The following is a 19,254-nucleotide window of genomic DNA, read 5'->3' as shown; positions in this document are numbered from 1 at the left end:
TGGTCTTTAATCCTGCAAATGCATAGCTGCACTGCTCTGTGTAGTCCCTTTTGCACTTAGTGGGGTTTGGCCTGGATGCAGAGGTGCGCAGAGTTCACTCCAGGATTCAGAGAAACCTCGTTTGAAGCTGAGTTTGCTTGCAGTGGTAGAGGAAATGAATGATAATGTGAGCTTTTATGCTGCCTACAGCCATTTCTCTCTCTTGGGTAAGGAGTGAGCTTAATGTGTATCGAAGGATTTTAATTAGAGAGGGAAAAAGATTTCCTTGGACTGTAGCAGAAATCCCCAGCCAGGGGGTATTCTTTTAAATCTTTAGAATTAACAATAAATGGAGACTAAGAGTAGCTCATCACATAGGTTATACCCCAACATGCAGTGTGGTAGAGTTAAAGAGTTGGGAAGTAAGAAAATGCACCAACACAGTATTTCATACCCTTAATCAGCACTACTGAGCTCAGGCACAACAACAGGTTATTTTAGCTGAACTCAGTGGTCAAGATAGACACCTCTTGGCCTGCATTTGGCTTTGCAGCCTTGGGAACTCTGTCCTTTTCTTATACTCTGCTTTCTTCCTGTTAAGCACAACACTGGCTTTGGGTTCATGGGATGTATACAATATTGTTCATAGTGAGGGGAGAAAGGAGAAAAAAAGGTCTCCCAGTACTATCTTGCCCTTCCCACACTTTGGCTGTACAAAGTATTTTGCAAGTTTCAGAACCAACTTGCTTCTTCCCTATATACAATTTTTGCTGTTACAGCACACTAAGATACCTCACTTCTATTCTACAAAATGTTGGAAGCAAGAAACGGGCATCGACAGTGCAGTGAGCAAGTGATTAGTTCACTAAACAGACATGGCCTTCTTTTTTTCCATCAGGCCAGGTGGAAGGCGAGGTGGAGCAACTTGGCAATCGGAGCAAGTCTTCAGCTATGCTCGCTTTCTCCATGGTAGGCACCATCTTTCAGCGTATAAGTGTTCCTACACACAAGCTCCCACACACGTTTTCCCATGTCCTCCTATGGCAGTTCTTGCTCAAGGCCCAGAGGACGGAATGGGTGGAATTACAACAATAGACTATAACAGCATTTCTCATACCAGCAGGAACCTCACTGACACTTTTCTTTCACACTGTGCAAGATTAATGGGTTTCATATTAAGACTTCTAAATTTCCACAGGACCATAAGGGCAATGGAACTGGTACACCTGAGACCAATTTCTGAACAAAATGAGGACTACAGTGTAGCCTCCTTTTTTGGCTATATGAATATATTAAAAGCACATGAAAGTGATCAGCTGGTTCCAGGAACTCATGTAGATGGATTAAATTACAGCTTCACCTGCAGCTGCACCTTCTGGTCCACCACAGGCTATATGACCACCACTTTATCTCCTAGCTCATCTGGTTTCCTTCCACACTTTTCTCCTTAACACCAGATCGTAGCATAAGTCTGATATCTTATCTGAACTCATTTACTAGGCATTAGAGTATTAGATAGTATAATACAACATCAAAATGCCTTTAATTCATTATAGTTAGGAGTTTAGAAAAGCATAGTTAAATGTTAGATAGACCAGTCTGGGCTTGCTAATAGAAAATAAGAAATATTGACAAAGTGTACTGGCTGAGAGGCAGAAGTGAAAGATGAACCAGAACTTTCCATGAGCAAGTTTTTTTGTTTATAAATGACCAATAAATAGGTTTGTTTGCCTTCCATAGACTAAGACAGTTTCGTATCTGTAATATCTGCTTGCCTTGCATTGGCTAGGATATTTTGGCATTAGTCAGGAGGTGAAAAAGATGAGCCCCACCCTGAGGCAATGTTACTCTGCTTTCATGGAATAATCTTTCCTGGCAAAGGTACTGACAGGGAACTCTGCTTGCTCACATGAAGTTGTGCAACTCTGCTAACTTTAGCATTTAAAAAGAGCATGAGCTTCACTGAATAAAGACTCATTTGTGGACTGGAATATTTTCAGACTCAGAAAAATGTGGAGAGAGTGATATTTGGGCTTTTCTCCTTCAGAAAGTCTCATCCAGGTGGAAAAAGAGGAATTAGGCAATCTGTCAGAAATTTCAAGCAGCCTAGTAGACCAACAAAGTAACAGAAATATGTCTGATAAGTCCTGCTGTGTTTCTGGGATTACTGGACCAGGAGTCACTGCTCAAACACAAACAAACTGTACAGAATACAAGAAACTAGTCCACCTTGCCTACATACGGATTCACTATGCAGCTGCTGGTCAGGCATCAACCCCTTGTGTAGATAGCCTGACCCACCTGCTACAGGAGAACCATACTAGAAACCATAGCGATCACAGCTCCAGATAGTTCTGACTCAAGCCTCCAAAACTGATCAAAGAAAAGAGCATTTAAAACATTATCTGGTCATCTATGTCCCACTGCATTGAGTGATGTTGTACAGTTGTCACTGAAACTACTGAGCTGGTAGAGCTCTTCACAAGGAATTCCTTGTCAGACAGGATGGACTGCAAAATAATTGTATTTTAAATTCTTCTCATGCCCTCTATCCATGTAACACTTGATGAATATCAGTTTAGATCCCCAGAGGTCTGTAGGGACCCACCTTCCACTGTTTTTGGTGGTAGTTAGTCCTTTAAAGACTGGGTCAGTGCCTCCAGATAACCCTTTGATATTAAAATGTGCTAGAACCCATCAAAGGCTCACACGGGGAAGGAACTAGTAAAACCATTTAATCATTGTGACTAAAGGCTACTTATGGTTTGGCAAGACCAAGAATAAAGATCTCTCATCTCCAAATTCTTACTAATCACTATGCTGTGCTCCCTTCAGCTCAGTAAAAACACTGATGTTAGAAGAGAGCTATACATATTACAAATTGCATGTTCCCATTAAATCTTTTTCTATTTTTTTTTCAGATCTGAAGCACCAAGAGGAGTTCTCAGATAAAATCTCCCTCCTTTCTTTTTTTTGAGGATAGTTAATTGAATTCACTGCATATTTTGACCTGCCAGTAGCATAATCCTTACTGTGAACTACTGTTGTGTGATCCATAAGGATAATTCAGACCTTGATTTAGTCTTATGTTTTGACTCCGTGGCCTAAACGAATCTGTTCAGTTCTATACTATCTACTGGAGGTGTAAAGTGAATGATAGCAGACTGACACTGGAGATATTGCAGAATTCAACATAGGGTTTATAGTACTTTATTTGGAATAGTAATTAGCTAAACCAGTACCGAACATATGCAGCAAGCAGTCTTTGGATAGAAATGAAGGCTCATTACCATGAGGGCATATGGAATTTGGAGACTGGTAGTTACAACGTTAATCCCACTCAAACTGAATTCCTTATTCCCTTCTCGTATCTCAGACATTAAGTAATTGTATGGAGCCTCCTTAATGCCCAAACCAAATGCTCCTTAATGCCTGAAAAGTGCTGCTCTTCTAGTATTTCGAACCTAGAATTGCATAACCTTCTTTTTCTCAGGATAGACACAACAGTACTCCTCCTAGCTGCAGTGAACTGGTCCCCTCTTCCACATTTGAAGGGGAATGTGTGAAAAAAAATCCCACACAGAGGAATCAGATCTTCCAACCTGCGAACTGTTTAGCTCATGCAGAAGAGTGCTACGGCTGTACGTTATGACAGCGGTTCCTCTTGCCCCTTGCACCCACAGGTCTCAGTGCGGCTGCTGTTTCACAGATTCAGGCTCTGATTCTACACTGAACTGCTTAGCAGCACTGCAGAATTTGAGTGCTGTTTCCTGGTGCGTTGGCAGGGGTCTGTGAAGCACCCTGGACTGCCAGATTGTGGTCAGGTGCAAGGGGAGGGCTCTAACACCCCATGTCCACATTTTCCCCTTCCAGGCAGTAGGAACGCATAGACTGTGGGTCACGAGGGAGAGTGGTTTAGCTATGGAATGGGAATGTCGCTCTTCCTACATCTCTTCCCCCCGAGACCTGTTCACAGTCTATCAGAAACGGGCTCTCAGCTCACTTTGCTTTAGGGGAAGAGGTGCCAAAGAGGAACAAAATTTACTTGTGGCTGAGATTGGGATATCTCCTGGTTAAAATATAACGTTTTCTCCATAGTGGGAATCCTTCAGCTTAAGGGAGTGAAACAAAAGGAGACAAACAAGTTCTGCTGCATATGTAGAGTACATTGCATTACACAGCTGATATATGAACACCTCAGATTTCCTTTCAAAGGTGATAGTCAGGATGCCAAGCTTTACAGGAACATGCATCACCATAAATGTAATTGTGCTTTTTCACAATTAATATGCTCCACTTAAGGAGAACAGAATCTGCCTGAAAGAATCACATTGCGAGTTTTGTTGTGCCTAAATATGAAGATAAACGGATGGTCAGCTTTAAATTCATCTTTGTGTTGCAGAATCCGATATCCTGGTACTTCTTGGGACTCACTACCTTGTTCATTTACTTCCAGAGAGACTTTATGGATGATCTTTGACAAAACCACCCCTTTAGTCTCACACATTTCAGAAAAATCCGATGTACTCTCGTTAAAGACGTTTGTCATCCCCAGGCTTTCCAGGAGCGGCTTCAGGTCATAATCAGCTTCTATGTTAAACTTTGGAAGAAATACATTCACTTTGGTGTTGGCCATCATGCTAGGATTGGTCCACTGTAATAACGTCTCAGGTGTAAGAGCTTTTTCCAACTGAAATCATAAAGTAATGAAGGAAATTAATGGTCAGTTTCAGGAAAGGGCAGGGGGGAGGAAAAAAAGAAAAAAAAACAGTGAGAAAAAAAAAGATCATTCCTGCAGTTCCCACTCCTGTCAACACCCAAAACCCAAAATCCAAAAGGCAATCTTTGCTTTTTGAATTCACAGTTGGAGCATTCATGTTTGAATTAAGCTCTCAGTTACCTCAGTATATGAATGACTTAATTCATAGGATATGGCCTCCCGGAGCAACTCCATTGAATGTGCTTACTCTGGCTGCTAGTACCTTACAAGTTTATGTTGTGCAATCATCTCTACAACCACATGAAGGAATTAGAGAAAGACAGTCTTGAACCTGGTTACAAAGAGCTGATTGGCACAACCAAAATTTTGATTCCTGGCACTACTGAGTAATGAAACTGCTGGTATTTGGAAAGAAGAAGATTCTACATCCAGAGCATGATCTTGATCAGTCATGCCGCTGTTGAAACAATTTTTTAAAACCGGAGAGTGGGGCTATAGGACTTGAGGCCCTGAAAAACTGATATGAAGGAAAGGTCTGGCTTGCATTTTAAAATCTATGTTCTGTAATTACATAAATTACATTAAAAAGTGCCTCACAACTGCAAGGGCAGATTCCTCACGCCTTGGAAATTTAGGGCTAGTAGTAGCAGGTTACACAGTTTACATGATCTGCCTCTTAAATCTTTAAACTTTGAGTAGAGGTGAAAATAATATCTATAATTTTCATAGTGAAATGACATAAGAAAAATTGGTTCTTTAGGTAGTGGCTCATTATTTTTTTGTGTGTGTGTAGTTGCAAAGATGACTCTTTTTAGACATCTCTGACCAAAATTAAAACTTAGAGAAGTGTGAAGTGCAAGAACTCAATAAAATAAACCACTGGTACATGGCTACTGAAAAAAATACAGAGACCTAAGTAAATAAGGTCCACACTATTGAAAATCTGGTAAACATTGCTCTACTGTTTTATTATAGAAAAAAAATTTACTAGAAAAAAATTTAACATGAAAATTAAATCTTTGTGTGAGATTTTCAAATGTTTATACATTCCCACAAGCGCACCATGGGCATCTTCTGCACTTTATAACTGTCTCTGTGCACACCCTGTCTGAAATAATGTCTTGTTCATGACTCCAGAATCAACCACAGTGGAAATGACGATATCACAAATATGACATCAGGAACAGAGGAGCAGAATGAGAAGGTAAAGTCACAGGAAACCTACTTGTTCTTTCCTTCTAAATAGCTTTTAAATAACAAAGACCTTCTATAAAATCAGCTCATTTTAAGTGGGCTGTTTCCAAGGGAAGCACCGTAACAATTCTATTTTTTTCTCTCACCTGTTCCAAGCCAGTGGTATCGTCTTCGATCTCTTTAGGCAGCAGAATGAGCATGCTTATATGTTTGTTAAGGCATGGTAGCTCAAGGATTGAAACTTTCAATTCTTTTACATAGCCCAGGCAAAAAGAAGCTTCAAGATTCATCATTTGCACTGGTTTAGTTTCAGTCTGCAAAACACAGAGGAAACAACCTAGCATACCTTTTAATTCACAGCTAAGACAGCGAGAGAGAAAAGTTTGTAAGCTTAAGTGGGAGTGGTATGTTGTGCTATCACCAGGAAATTTACTGGCTTTTGTATGTAGTGAAACCAGTGTTGAATCCCTTCTAGAGTGATAGGCGTTGGCACCCTAAACGTTGGCACGTTTCTTTTTTCTGAAGAAAAAGGGGAACAGAATTCTACTGAATACAGTTGCAACATATTCTGCCTTAGAAGAGAAACTCGCTTAATACTGGTGGCCCTTCACACCTTTTTCACTGACAGCTACAATCAATACTGTCTCAGGGACATCATATTGCTAGTAAGTGTCAGGAAAAGAGCACATCTCAGCAGTGAAGGCCGAGCCATTCAACATGAATTGTCATTTTTATTCAGGAGCTGAAACAGATCAAGAAAAAAAAAAACAGGCTTACCCAAAGCCAGATTTTTTTTTTTCATGAATGAAATAAAACAAAACAAAAACTCTTTACCTGATAGGGAAGATCAACTAACTGCTCTGTTCTTCTGAAAACTCCTTTTAAGGCTCAAATTAAGTAGGAAAATATCACTTCACAGAAAAGTCTTTGCAATTTTTTTCACTTAAAAATCATAGTGTTAACTTTATCATTTTAAAAACCTTTTTAGCTGACGTTGTTTGCCGATTTGGTAATTTAATAATTTTTTCAGTTAACTCGAGACTCCAACTTTTTTAATGTGTATATATATATAAATGTGTTCTTGGAGTATAAAGTCTTTATCTCAGAAATACTGTCCAGCTGTATATCTTGGTTTAAAACTGATTCTCTGGTCACTATGTTCATGGCTGGTCACAGTTTTGATAGAGAATCTAAGAATGCAAGGGTAACAACAAACATTTCTCATTTTCTTTTGTCAGGATTTGTTTAATTCAAAGTTAGAAAGCATTTATTTAAGTGGAAACAGTACTCTATTTGTTTTCAAAACTTACCTTGTTAACTTTAAAAGGACATTCTTTGATATCTGCCTCTGGGAATTTCTTCATCCAGTTTGTGACAAAATAAGCTGCATTAACTAGGAGGATCTGAGTCTGGTCATTTACGTTCTCTTCATTCAAAATGTTATCCATTTTACCTGTGGAGATATTTAAGATGACTGTCAATACAATAATACATTATCAATATATCAACTGTTTCAGCTGAATATGGAGCCACTGTGCTAAATTAAAATATTTGTGTCCTGTACTTCACAGGTGGAAGATTTTAATTCTAAGGGAAAAATCCCCAAAAAGCACCTAATTCCCTATTTGTAGTTTAATATTTGAAGCAGAATTTGGGATCCAGACTGATCTTCTGAATGACATTTTTTTTTCTTGGCTTATGTAGCATGGAATCCAAAACGTGTCTCCTGCTTTTATTCACTATCTTAAAGAAGGTATTGAATTTTCAGTGAAATTCAAATAGGTGTAAGAAAAGTATCACTTGTCATTTGGGCAGCAAAACTTGAGGCAAAGTTCCAGATTAGCTCCTACTTGCTTCTAGACTGATACATGAGAATAAAATAACCAGAATAACAGGAAATGTTGTTCTGATTACAGTTCATAACCAAATATTGCTATAGCCTTCAAAAACAGCAAGGAATTCTTCTCCTCCCCTCACCCCATTTTAGACCTATTCAAGCACAGCCATAAAAGACACTGAATTAAGAGCACTGGGGATGGAAATTCCCTCTTCAGGCATGGATGTGGCATAGACTGTATAGGCAATGCAAGGGTTCCACAAGGCCACCTGCACCAGCTTGGACCTATATTTTCATATTTGTACCACATGAGGGCAACAGATAGCAATCGACCCCAGAGTTATCTGTAAATAGGCTGTAAATACGCTCTCTTTCAGGCACTACATACACACACCAGCTGAGACTGGACCTCTGTCCCCCATAGACTGTGAAGGCTGCTCCTGGGGACCCTCATGGTCACTGGTGCACCTCAGCCTAGTAGTTAGTGGCTCAGTGGTAGCTTGGGGTAAATGTTCTCAGCCTAATTGGCACAGAAGGCATCTCCAAATAAGAAACACATGTCTGCATGTGGCACACTTGCTGGCAAAATCAGCAAAGCAGCCGAGGACTTAACAGCCCTGAATTCAGAATCTAGCAAGTACTTGCTGTTAGAATAAAAATTTTAAAGGAAATAGGGCCTTGGTTCAATGTGCTGGTGTCAGATGTTTTTGAAGCTCCACAGCCAAGAGCTGTTGTTCTCCCAGACTGGTCTGCTGAAGGAAAATGCAAACAACTTTCCTCGAGACTTATGCAAAGTATCCAATTTCTGTCTTCCAAAAAGCTGCAGTAGTAAAATTAATAATTGCAGAATATGCAATTAGCAGAAAATGCTAATCCTCATTAATTCAAATAATAGGTGTAGTCCAATTACTTTCACTATGTATTTATTTATGAAGGCATTACTAAAGAGATGAGGACAAAGATCTCTTTCTTCAAAGAAGTAAATAGCATCCCCTATGTTAAACTGTACACACCATCAGTTAGCTCTGAAAGAGATTTGTTGATCTTCTGTCGGGTCTCCTCAGTTTTTTCTTTGAACTCCACTAATTCCAGTTCAGATGGAAAAGGCCTCTTTGTAGAGTTGACAAAGTCCTGAAAGACACAAGGAACCAAAGTCATCTTTTACCATGGGGTAGCTAGATAGTTTGTTATTATGGACGGTTATTAAATAGCAGAAGGTGACAACCAGCTGCACAGGTGCATTCAGCAGATTGCTCTGAAGACTGTCTTCAGTCCAGCGGCTTTACATCATCAACTAAAGTACACTGATATTGCAAGAGGGAGCATATTACCACAGTCTGAAGGGATAAAGTAACCCCTGGTCGAAATCCCGGTAAGAGAAAGGACTGAGATAATAGTTCACACCATGTCTGTCTTCACCACCTGCTCTTTACAGCAGGGCAGTTGGGGATTTTATTGCTGTGGATGAGTATTGACATTTGTGTCATAAGTTTTCTGAAATATCACTTTTTAGGCTGAATTTGACCTTACTTGGGGCCCTTTGGAAGAAAAACAGTTTTTCTCAATCTTTTGCAAGCTCTATGAGCATTAAGGCTAAGATAGTGCCTCCTTACATATGTAAAAAAAAATACAGCCTATGCAGTAATTACTTGGGTGTGTGAATTGGACGCACATTTGCATCTTCTTTTTTTTCCATTCCTTTTCACTCATATTTACAATTCAAAGACCTTGATGTGGCACAAAAGTAATATTGCATTCCAAACCTACTAAACCTACTGACCTCATACATGTTAATGAAAGAATTACAAATGTTGCAACAGTTGTACACCTTGGGGATAAGCAGCACACTCATACTTCTACAAACATTTATGGCAGCAGAGAAGATTATCTTTTTCATCATTATTTGGAATAATGTTGAGATCTCACACCATAACCTGTCAACATGCTGGCCAAGCAATTCATAGCACAAGACTTTTCTGCACTACTTACTGTCTTAGGATTAAGAGACTTTTCTACAAAGAGACGTTTGACCATTTTCAATGCAAAGAAAGAGTTGAGTTTGGAAACATCTGTAGTTACTGTTTGGAACCCAAAAGAAACATCTTTGACGTCTTGTAAATGGAGTACCTGTTAAGGAACACAGTAAAATACTTAGCATCATTTTTTTATTTAAACATTCTTAACAACCTAAAAATAAATATTGCTTGTTTATGGCCAGAGCAGTGCTGTCTTGTATTTAAGCCAGTTCTTGCTCTTCACTCAAAAGATATTTCTTTATTTGACAGCCTCACATATATCTAAAGATCAGATCCTGTCCAAACTTTAACCAAATGTATTTCTTTCCTGAGAAATACACAGAAATCAACAGAGTTGTTCATACTGGTAGTAACTTAGTTGACTACATATCTGCAGAATGGAGTTATAATGTTTTCAGCAAATTCACGCTCTTAACCAAAAATATGGAGCTTTTAGGCTTAATAAATGAGGGTCCTAGTTAGTACTCTCTCTACAATTAGACTGAAGCTTTAAAAATGCTTAACTGATCATCAGATTTTTTGGTTGCTGTGATTGGTACATGACTTTACATGAAATTTCAGCAAAAATTGATCAGATAACTATGTTTGCATGAATAGCCAAAGTATGAGCTGAGGGCAAGGGCTGCAGACCCACACACACCACATCACAGCTCTCAGGAATTACAAGCCCCGTTCCAGGGAGTTCTGGGATGACCTAAAACATGCTGCTTCTAGGTATCAGATAGGAAAGGTTCCTGTTGTTTTTAATCAAAAATAATCTTTTTTTTTGTTTGTTTGGTTTTTTTTTTTTTTTTTTTTTTTTTTTTTTTTTTTTTAGGAATCAAACATCTACGCCTACTTGTTATAAGGCTTTTGATGGTGGCTGTTTCATTTAAGGGTGGCTCGCCCAACCCTCCTCACCTTTCTCATATTCCTGCATGAGGCATATCAGGCATTAGCATTGCTTTCATCCCCCAGTCCTGTTTTTTCTCCCCAAATGCTTCAAACCTTTTCAGACATATTAAATTGTTGCATTGCCTCAGCTCCCCTCAGTGTCCTCCCCTCACCTTGCTCACTGGGATCAGAATCAACCAACCTCCCAAGTACATAACAAGAGCACATTTGTCACAGCCAAACTCCATGATCATTTTTAACTCTGAAACAACTTTCTTAACTCATTTCTTCCTCCAACTCTTTTGTTTCTCACTACATTAAGGGCAGAAAGCTTTTCTGTCTGCAAATTACAGCTGAGGAGAAAGCTACACTTCCTCTACTCATCTACCTGGAAGAGCTTTTAGCACAACTTTCTTAAATGATATTCCACAGTAAGACTGCCAGTCTGACTTTCTCTGTATCTAGAATTTAAAACCCAAGCATATCAAGCATAAACTCAGGGACAGATAGAAACTAGAAAACACATGCAGAATAGGAATGATGACAAATAAAAACATATCAAGTTCCTTCTTAGTATCTGTGCTCAGCACATTTTGTGTATTATTTGAAAAATGTGAACCATAAATGCAATTGTGCAACAGTACTCTATTTGTGAAAGTGTATGTTAACTTATTATGGAAAGGTTCAAAGTAAATTGCAGACACAAGTGAAAATGAAATTACAGATTAACAAAGTGCAGATTAAAATTTTGAACTCTCCCACTAAAAGGCCAGTGCTTGAATTTTCAGAGAGTGAGGAACGTGGAGTGTGTCATTGAAACTAAAAAGGGTTAGTTTTTTCTTTTCTTTTTCTTCTTTTTTTTTTTTTTTTTTTTTTTTTGAAAAATCACAGAATATTTTGGAATATTCTCTAGAAGATCTTCTTGGATGTGTTGCTGTACAGCCCTGTGAATAGCACAAGACTCAGTGTAATATGTGTAATGAGTGGGGGGCACCGAAGGATGTGCTCTGCATACCTTCAGTGAAGGAAGAGGCACTCAAGAATGAGGAACTTCTAAAGGAGGGAAAATGAATTAGAATATATAGAATGTCCTTCAGAGACAGGGAATAATTCGCATATACATGTGTACTGAGTTTGCTTCTCATTCACCTTTAGGTAACTGCAGAAAATGAGGGCACTCTTAGTGAGATAAAAAAAAGAAAAACTATGTAAAATTTTTTGAAGAAATTTGCTGAAGAAATTTTGCTGAAGAGGCAGCAAAAGAGGCTGTGAGACCACCTCCCTGCCCCACAGTGCAGATTTGGTACACTCCTCACATCGTGGTGGTGTGATTCTGTGCTGTGGTGTTGAAAACCCCTCTAACACCATGAGCTGCTTGCATGGGGAACGTAGTTCAAGTTGGGACCTCTTCTACTGCATTCGCCTTCTCTTCAGTGTATCACAGGAGAAAGGGGAAAGGTTGACAACAGGCCACCAAGAATGCTCACTGCTGATGGATAAAGACTAAGTTATTTCCAATTCTATAAAGTTTAGGCCTTCTTGAACAATTAAAAAACATTATCCAGAAAATGCAGGGATCTGGATTGGAACTTGGAATTACAGTCAACCCTGATTGCTCAAAAGCAATGAGATTTTATGCAGCAGTTGAGAACTCAGCCTACCCCATGTCACCTACTATCTTATAGACATTTTAGAAAGCTTTTTCTTTATGCCGGTGATTTTCAATCTCTTTTGATATGTGGGGCCCTGAAGTGTGGTCTCTTAGGAATTTCAGATGGACAGTTTACAGTCCGGCATATAAGAAAACCACTGTTACACTGTTATTGCAGCCAGTAGAGTAGTAAAAAGAAAAAATAAGAGACATCTGCAACATGCACATAATTTTGCACAAACAGCGAGGATGCTGACAGCCCACCTGTTTCATTTGGTCTGCAGTGTCACCTTTTGTTGCTTTAAAGGCCAGAGCCAGAGAAGTTGAGGTACACAGTGGAGCAAAAATTATATTGGCTGTTTTGTCCTTCTCACAGAGTTTTTTGAACATATCAACTGCAAAGGCAGTGTTTGCTAGTTGTAGAGCATCCATCGTCATCCTGAAACAGAAAAGGAAAGAGGGATGTGACTGACAGCGTAATTCCAGCTCCTGCTGGAGTGGTCTCTGGGCAGAGCACTGATTTACTTGCTGAAGAAAAAGGCTGGACACCAGTATGAGAACTGGGCAGCTTAAACCTACAAGGAGAGAATGCAATAGCCTGACTGAACCTGCTCAGCTTCAGAGCACACCGGCAGTTTCTGAGGAACAGGAAAGGTCTCATCCGTGTCTGAGCAAGGTAAATGTGAGTGATTCAGTAAGATTCATCATCTTCAGTGACAGCTGGCAATGCCACGTGTTACAGGGAAACAGTATTCCCAGATGCACTTGAACAAATCTGGGCAGGTCAGGGTGATCCAGGCATATTGAGTTAAACTGGACCAAATGGGAATTTAATCTGTTTTGAATTGATACTCTTTGAAACATGCCAACCTGTAAGATACTTTGCCTATGCTCTGGGCTCCCCTGACACCCAGACATCCCTTTATTAGTCTCTAAATCTTCCCGCTCTCTTACTTCATGACTAATTGTCCGTGAAAGCTTTAGCTTTGGCACATGTCCTTCCTCTAAGGCAGGATTCTCTATTCTCTCTAGTCTTGCTAGAATTCTGCAGAAAGCTGTCTGGTCCCGTTAGCTGAGATCGTTGTATTAACTTAAAGTCACCTAAGTAAATACCGTTGTGTACCCAGTCATTGCTTGCTAGGTTTTAACTGCAAATATTTTCCTAGCAGTTCCTAATATTGCAATTGCTGTACAGTAGTTAGATGACCTAAGAAGTCAGGAATGGAAAGCGTAGTGCTCAAGGGATGATTGTTACAGTCAATGCTCTGGGAAAGCTATGGAATATTTTCATCTTCCCATACCATTTTCGAAAAGGTTAAACTGTACTTTGGTGTAAGTACATTTGTGTAGATTCAAGCTAATGAGTGAACAATGGAATTTAAGTCAATAGCCTAAGTCTGACGTTAGACCAGCAAGCACGGAAGGTGATCTTTTGGGTATATTTTGGAATTTAACATTAACACTAACAAGTCCCTCAACATCATGTGTTCTGAAAAGAAGGCAATGTGTTAAAATTTGGGTTAAATAGCTTCTTTAAAGCTGTTGACAGCCAGGAAAAGATAAATACTGTGAGAAACTTCAAAAGAGCCAGGATTTTACACAGGCCCTTAACACTGTCTTCAGCATTTGCTCTCTCCAGGAAAACTGACAATATATTGGAATAAATATAGCGTGGAGGGGGTGATACAAAGATGTGTGTTTTATCTGAACACATGCCTATTCACACTTACATTTCAGGCTCTGCTACCGAAGATCTACAGATTCTATTTTATCTTTCTACTATGAAAAGAAAAGTCAGTTATTTCTCCAAAGCATTGTACTGGTAAGAGATTTACTGAGCCTTTGAAAAACTCCTTAAGAACAGGGAGTTCTCTCAAACAACTGACTACTTAACACTACAGCTGCGAAAATTAACTTAGCTGTTTCATATCATTTGCATCCCAGCCAGAAAGGATCTCTCTGGGTGAGAGAAGCAAAATACAGAAGACAGAAAAGGGGAAAAGGAATATATGGGCAGCGAACTCTCTCCAGCAGGATATGTTATCTGACCATTCACTCTCAACGCTGTTTAGAAAGGCATTTTTTAATGAGAAAATTCTCCTATTTGAGTGCACATGCCCTACTGCCCAGCTTAGCTGAATATCCCACATGAATGTACACAGAAAATACGGAGCAGTCCCTCTGAAGCTGTGGTACTTGACAGTGGTGACTTTCAAAATAATTTGTGTATTATTTTTATGAGAATAACAGAACGGGTTCATGCTTTGCCTTCAACGAAGTAGAAAGAACTCTTTCATTTACTGGTGGGGCTTGTTTGATTAGAGAGGGCTTTTTACAAAATAAATGTCTTTAGTTTTACTGTAATTCACTTCCCTATAAGCCTCTGGTTTATTTGGTTCTGAAGATCCTGCATAAAAGGTTACTGAAATGCACTGCGCAATTTAATTAATTAAAAACAGTGTACTGGCATCAAGGCTTTTCAAATCCATGTTTGAAAAGAACATCTAGATGGCACTGCATTTCTGCAAAGCACTCTCTCTGTTGGTATTAACATCAAACTATTTGCTAATGAATCCCCTCCCATTGTAAAAAAGTAATTCATTTTGATGAGGGAAATAAATTATGTTTCACTGAAAAAAAAAAAAGTTATTCCCACTTAAAAGAGGATGAAGGAGGATGCTTTACAACATCTGGACATTTTTCAAGAACACTTTTATGTGGTTTTTTTAAGTCATAGTGGCAGGATATGACCACGTTCTACTAATCTTGACAGCAGCTTCGGAAAGAGAAATTCTCCACCTGAGATTCCATTCTACAGTGTCAGTATGCTTCAAGCTGGTGTTAGACTAAGATTCAAAAACTCCAGGTATCTTGTGGAATATAAAGCAGAGAACTAAATGCCACCACCACACTGCAACTGTCTATCTCATTCCCACAGTCTCACTTTCTTGCACAAGAGAGTAATTAATTGCTAGAAAAGCAAAATTTGCTAGAAATTTTGGGCTAAGCGTTTAAAGAAGGAGAGCTTTGAGCAGAACGGTGGCAAAAAACAGTTAAAACCAATGTAAAGACCGGTAACTGTTGTTTAGAGAGTAACTTGAAACACCAGGGACAAAGAAGCAAATGTAAAATCTTCCTTTAAAATGCCTCTCTGCACTTGGTCATCACAGACATGCACCTTTGTGCTTATGTATGAGTTAAATATTGCAAATGAACTATTTTGCATAGGTTATCTTATTTTTCCCCATTAACTTGACCTTTGAAGAGTTATTCACACATAAGCACACAATATATGTGCATACTTTGTCTCCTCTCTCATCAGCTAAAATCAGAATGTGCAGATCTGGGGCAAGTACCAACTTCCCAGGCATTTCTTCCTAAGAAGTTGTTGGAAAAAGTCCAAGGAACCAAGAAGAATTTGTCATTAGACACTTAAAATCTTCAGAAAGACTGAAATACACAAAATCTCACAATGCAGAATGACAGAAGAACTTACTAGTGGAGTATAATATCATACTCTAGTGCTGACTGGCCTAATATTATTCCATCTGGGCTTATAGCCTATCCTTACAGACTAAGAATCAATATGCAATCATACTCTTTTGAAAACACTTATTGTTTCACTCATTCTACTACAAATACTATGCTGACATTCTACCAGTAATATTTTCCGTTGTGTTGGCAAATGGACCTACTGTTATTTTAAAATGTGTATGTGCTAACTGTGTTTTGCTCTCATGGGTTGCAAGAAATTAAGAGTACAGAAATCAAATACGAAATCTTGCAAAACTGAATAAAACTCTTCTTCCTTACATCAGTGAAAAGCTGTAACATGACTTAGAAACTCTCTTCTTCTGTCCTCACTGGTAGCTCTGATATTGTTTATTGGATTATATTCTCCTAGGTTTTAATGTTCTTCTTCAGAAAGGAGTATCCTTTACCTTAGCTGAAAACTCAAGATATTTGATGATGAACCTTTCATTTACTCTTTGTTCATCCAGTAACTGCTGATATTGTTTTAGCTTCTTTTGTGCAGAGTAAAACTGGTTCTAGTAGTGATAAAGCTCTCCATTATAATTTCTTTCTTTTAGTGCTACAGTAGAAAAAATGCAGATTCAGGGCATTTTATTAGAAGAAAAAGCTCAGTTTCATCTGTATTCTTGAGTGCTGGGCTGGATAGCAAAGAATAATCTCTATTCCATCATCTTTTTCAACTGTACCTGGTCAGCCAGAGTATTTAGTCTCTATTTATTAGTGATGTATGCTATTCAGAGGCTCATGATATTCATATTCTAGAAAAGAATTTACGGTATTGTATATTACAAAATCTTGAACCTCTTTAAAGCATTGAGAGTCCCAAGGCTTGAGAGATCATTAAAGCAAACTCCTATTAAGTGAGAGGGACTGAGACTCCCATCAGGAGGAAAGCCCATTAGCTGCCCATTAGCAGCCTTAGAAACCAGACAGGGCTCCTGAGTCAGTAATCACGGGGAACCCTCAAGCAGGGAGGAGCCAGAAAGTTGAAAAAGAAATCTGAAAAGGGGTTGCAGCATGGATTCTTGCTGAGTCCCTCCTTTCCCAGGAAAGAAGTATGTCAGCACTTTGACAGAGGCCCCCCGGCACTGTGGCATCTTCCAAGCACAGGTTGCTTGTGATCCACCCAGCTTTGCTTAAACCTGTGGCTAGGCCAAGGTGTTATAGAAGTAACTTCAAATACCATAAAGGCTATAGAACTGGTAGAGGAAAAACTGATTTATGCTTGTTTTTTGGTATAAGACACCATTTTTTGCTTAGTCATTAATGAATGCAACAAAAGGAAAACAGAAAGGCTTTGTTTGTTTACTATGAGAAGAACTAAACATAGCTTATCCTTTAAAACAATAATCAGGAAAATAGCAATACCTGTGTGGAAACCTGACAAATCAGGTTAGCTATATGGTAGGGATAATCTGATGGTGCAGAACAAGTATTTATTTTATTCTTCTCTAGGTTAAGAAGTCCTTCTGGCAGAACACATCTTGGAAGTAAAGTATGGAAAGTGTTGGCTAGCTGATGCCCAGGTTGTGCACTGGTTTTACAGCTTAAGAGCTGCGAGTGAAAGCCCCGCAGTCACTTCAGTTTAAACAAAATTTCCACTGAGAGGAGAAATGATATGAAACAACCCACATGCTCATTTGACAAATGAGGCATGAACGTTCAAAACTAGTTCAAGCTCCTGCACTTAACATGACCCCAGTTCAGCTTTTACTAGAAATACAAAGGAAAATAAGAAGGATATAATATATAAAGGAAATATGAAAACATAGGAAAATATAAATAGGAAACAGAAAAAAAGGAAAATAAAATATATAAAATAAATAAAAATATAAATAGGAAACAGAAAAAAAGGAAAATATAAAAGACACAAAATATAGAGGAAATGGAAGACTTGTGGGCCTTTTCTTCTAAACGAATGGCAGCTAACAAGCAGACTATCTGGTTATCTAATAAGGACACAGTCTCCTCTGAACAGACATTTCTCTAAGAAACGCAAAACACGAAACTGATGGTTTACTAATGTGGGCTCAGTGAATCTTACATAGTTGCGGAAAAAGCACTGTCAGCAATAGAGCAGGTACAGTCACTCCAAAAAAAGAAAAGACAGAAAGTAACTGCCAGAATATGCTTTGTTGTACCTGAATAACCAGTGAATTCTTCAAGTAAATGGTCACAATCAAAATCAATTGATAGTTAGTAGATCTAAGTTCCTGCCCTTCACTTTAAGTAGGTGAAGATTAGTTACTTGATCAGTAAGTCAAAGCAAGCAGAGCAGAGCATACACACCCCTATAGAAAATGAGAGGAATACTCCTCTGCAACAAAGACTTCTAAAACTGCCTAAATTCTATGTAGACACATGGAACATGTTCACAAAATCATATACATCCTGCTTTTTGTCATACATGCCAAACAATTTGCAATAGACAGTAGGAATTACAAAGATTTTAATAATTCCTAGTGTATTTGCAATCTCAACTGCCAAAACCTATTCATCATTGCAAATAATCTTTTGGGGGGAAGGAATGTAGCAATTCTGGAATGAAAGCAAAATGTTCTATAAAACCATTTGGGAGGTCTTTGGAATGCTCTCCCATATGCAGATAGGGCATAAAAAATGTGTTATTTCATACAAGTTTCCTTACCCCACTCCCTTTACGCAACTATGTTTCATGATGGAGATTTGTTAACTACTCGTTAGGTAATAACTAAAGTATCAGGTGGAAAAAGAAACTGTACTTACTTTGAAGGCTATAATCCTGGTAAACAAATCAATGAAATCAGCACAGCACGAAGAGCTAGCTACTTGTGGTGAAACTTTGCCGACCAGAAGAATCTGTTAGCTCGCCTGCTCATCGACACCACTCCCACTTTCCCAATCCTAATTTGTGTGCATGCGCTCTCTCTCACTCTCGCTTTCTTTCTTTTTTTTTTTGTGCCTTACTCATTCTTCATACCAGCTCCTACTTCAGAAAAGCAAAATGATTCACACCAGAGTTGTCCTTGCAAGCCCAGCTGCTGACTGCAACAACATGCTCCAGCAAGAAATAGCAGCCTTTGTATGTTGCCTTCAGCAAGTGCACTACAGAAGGCACCAGACAAAAAAGAATGAAGACTCCAGAAGACAGAGTATAGGAGTGAATGAGCAATTAAAAGATCTGAGCAAAAACAGTGCTCCAGGTTACATTGGAATCAATGCTATTTGTAGAAAATTGTAATTGTGAAAAACACACTTAGGAAGAAATTCATAATATGTAAGAGTGTATGGCTGGGCACTTTGCATCTGTGCATTAAGGCAGTGTCTCACTCTCTCTGTAAGGGGTGTGTGTGTACATTTGGTTGCCTTAAGAGCCCAAGGCAAGACAGGAGCTAATCCTCAAGGAAAAGTATCTGTCCTTCTTGCTCCTCTGAAGAGAGAGCTTCCTCCA

General features: G+C 38.9%; 1 protein-coding gene across 1 annotated transcript; it reads right to left on the bottom strand.

Annotated features, from left to right (window-relative positions):
• Positions 1-4,276: 4,276 nt before the first annotated feature.
• Positions 4,277-12,728, bottom strand: SERPINB5 (serpin family B member 5). The gene is made up of 6 exons (XM_062568086.1): positions 12,555-12,728; positions 9,720-9,857; positions 8,744-8,861; positions 7,204-7,346; positions 6,040-6,207; positions 4,277-4,669 (listed from the first exon to the last, which is right to left on the bottom strand). Exons 1-6 carry the CDS (start codon positions 12,726-12,728, stop codon positions 4,277-4,279), a joined length of 1,134 nt encoding a protein of 377 aa, XP_062424070.1.
• Between the last annotated feature and the right edge of the window lie 6,526 nt (positions 12,729-19,254).

The sequence above is a fragment of the Rhea pennata genome, chromosome 2, assembly GCF_028389875.1.
Source record: "Rhea pennata isolate bPtePen1 chromosome 2, bPtePen1.pri, whole genome shotgun sequence".
NCBI lineage: Eukaryota > Metazoa > Chordata > Aves > Rheiformes > Rheidae > Rhea > Rhea pennata.
Note: the sequence above shows the minus strand (reverse complement) of the source record. Positions and strands in the feature narration are given on the sequence as shown.

Bases quoted from the DNA above. Each gene is read 5' to 3' on its own strand.
- SERPINB5 (XM_062568086.1), bottom strand. From the start codon at position 12,728: ATGACGATGGATGCTCTACAACTAGCAAACACTGCCTTTGCAGTTGAT. The intron at 9,858-12,554 runs GTGGGCTGTCAG...GTTCCTTAACAG, and splicing joins CTGCAGACCAAATGAAACAG to GTACTCCATTTACAAGACGT. The intron at 8,862-9,719 runs GTAAGTAGTGCA...TGTGTCTTTCAG, and splicing joins AGTCTCTTAATCCTAAGACA to GACTTTGTCAACTCTACAAA.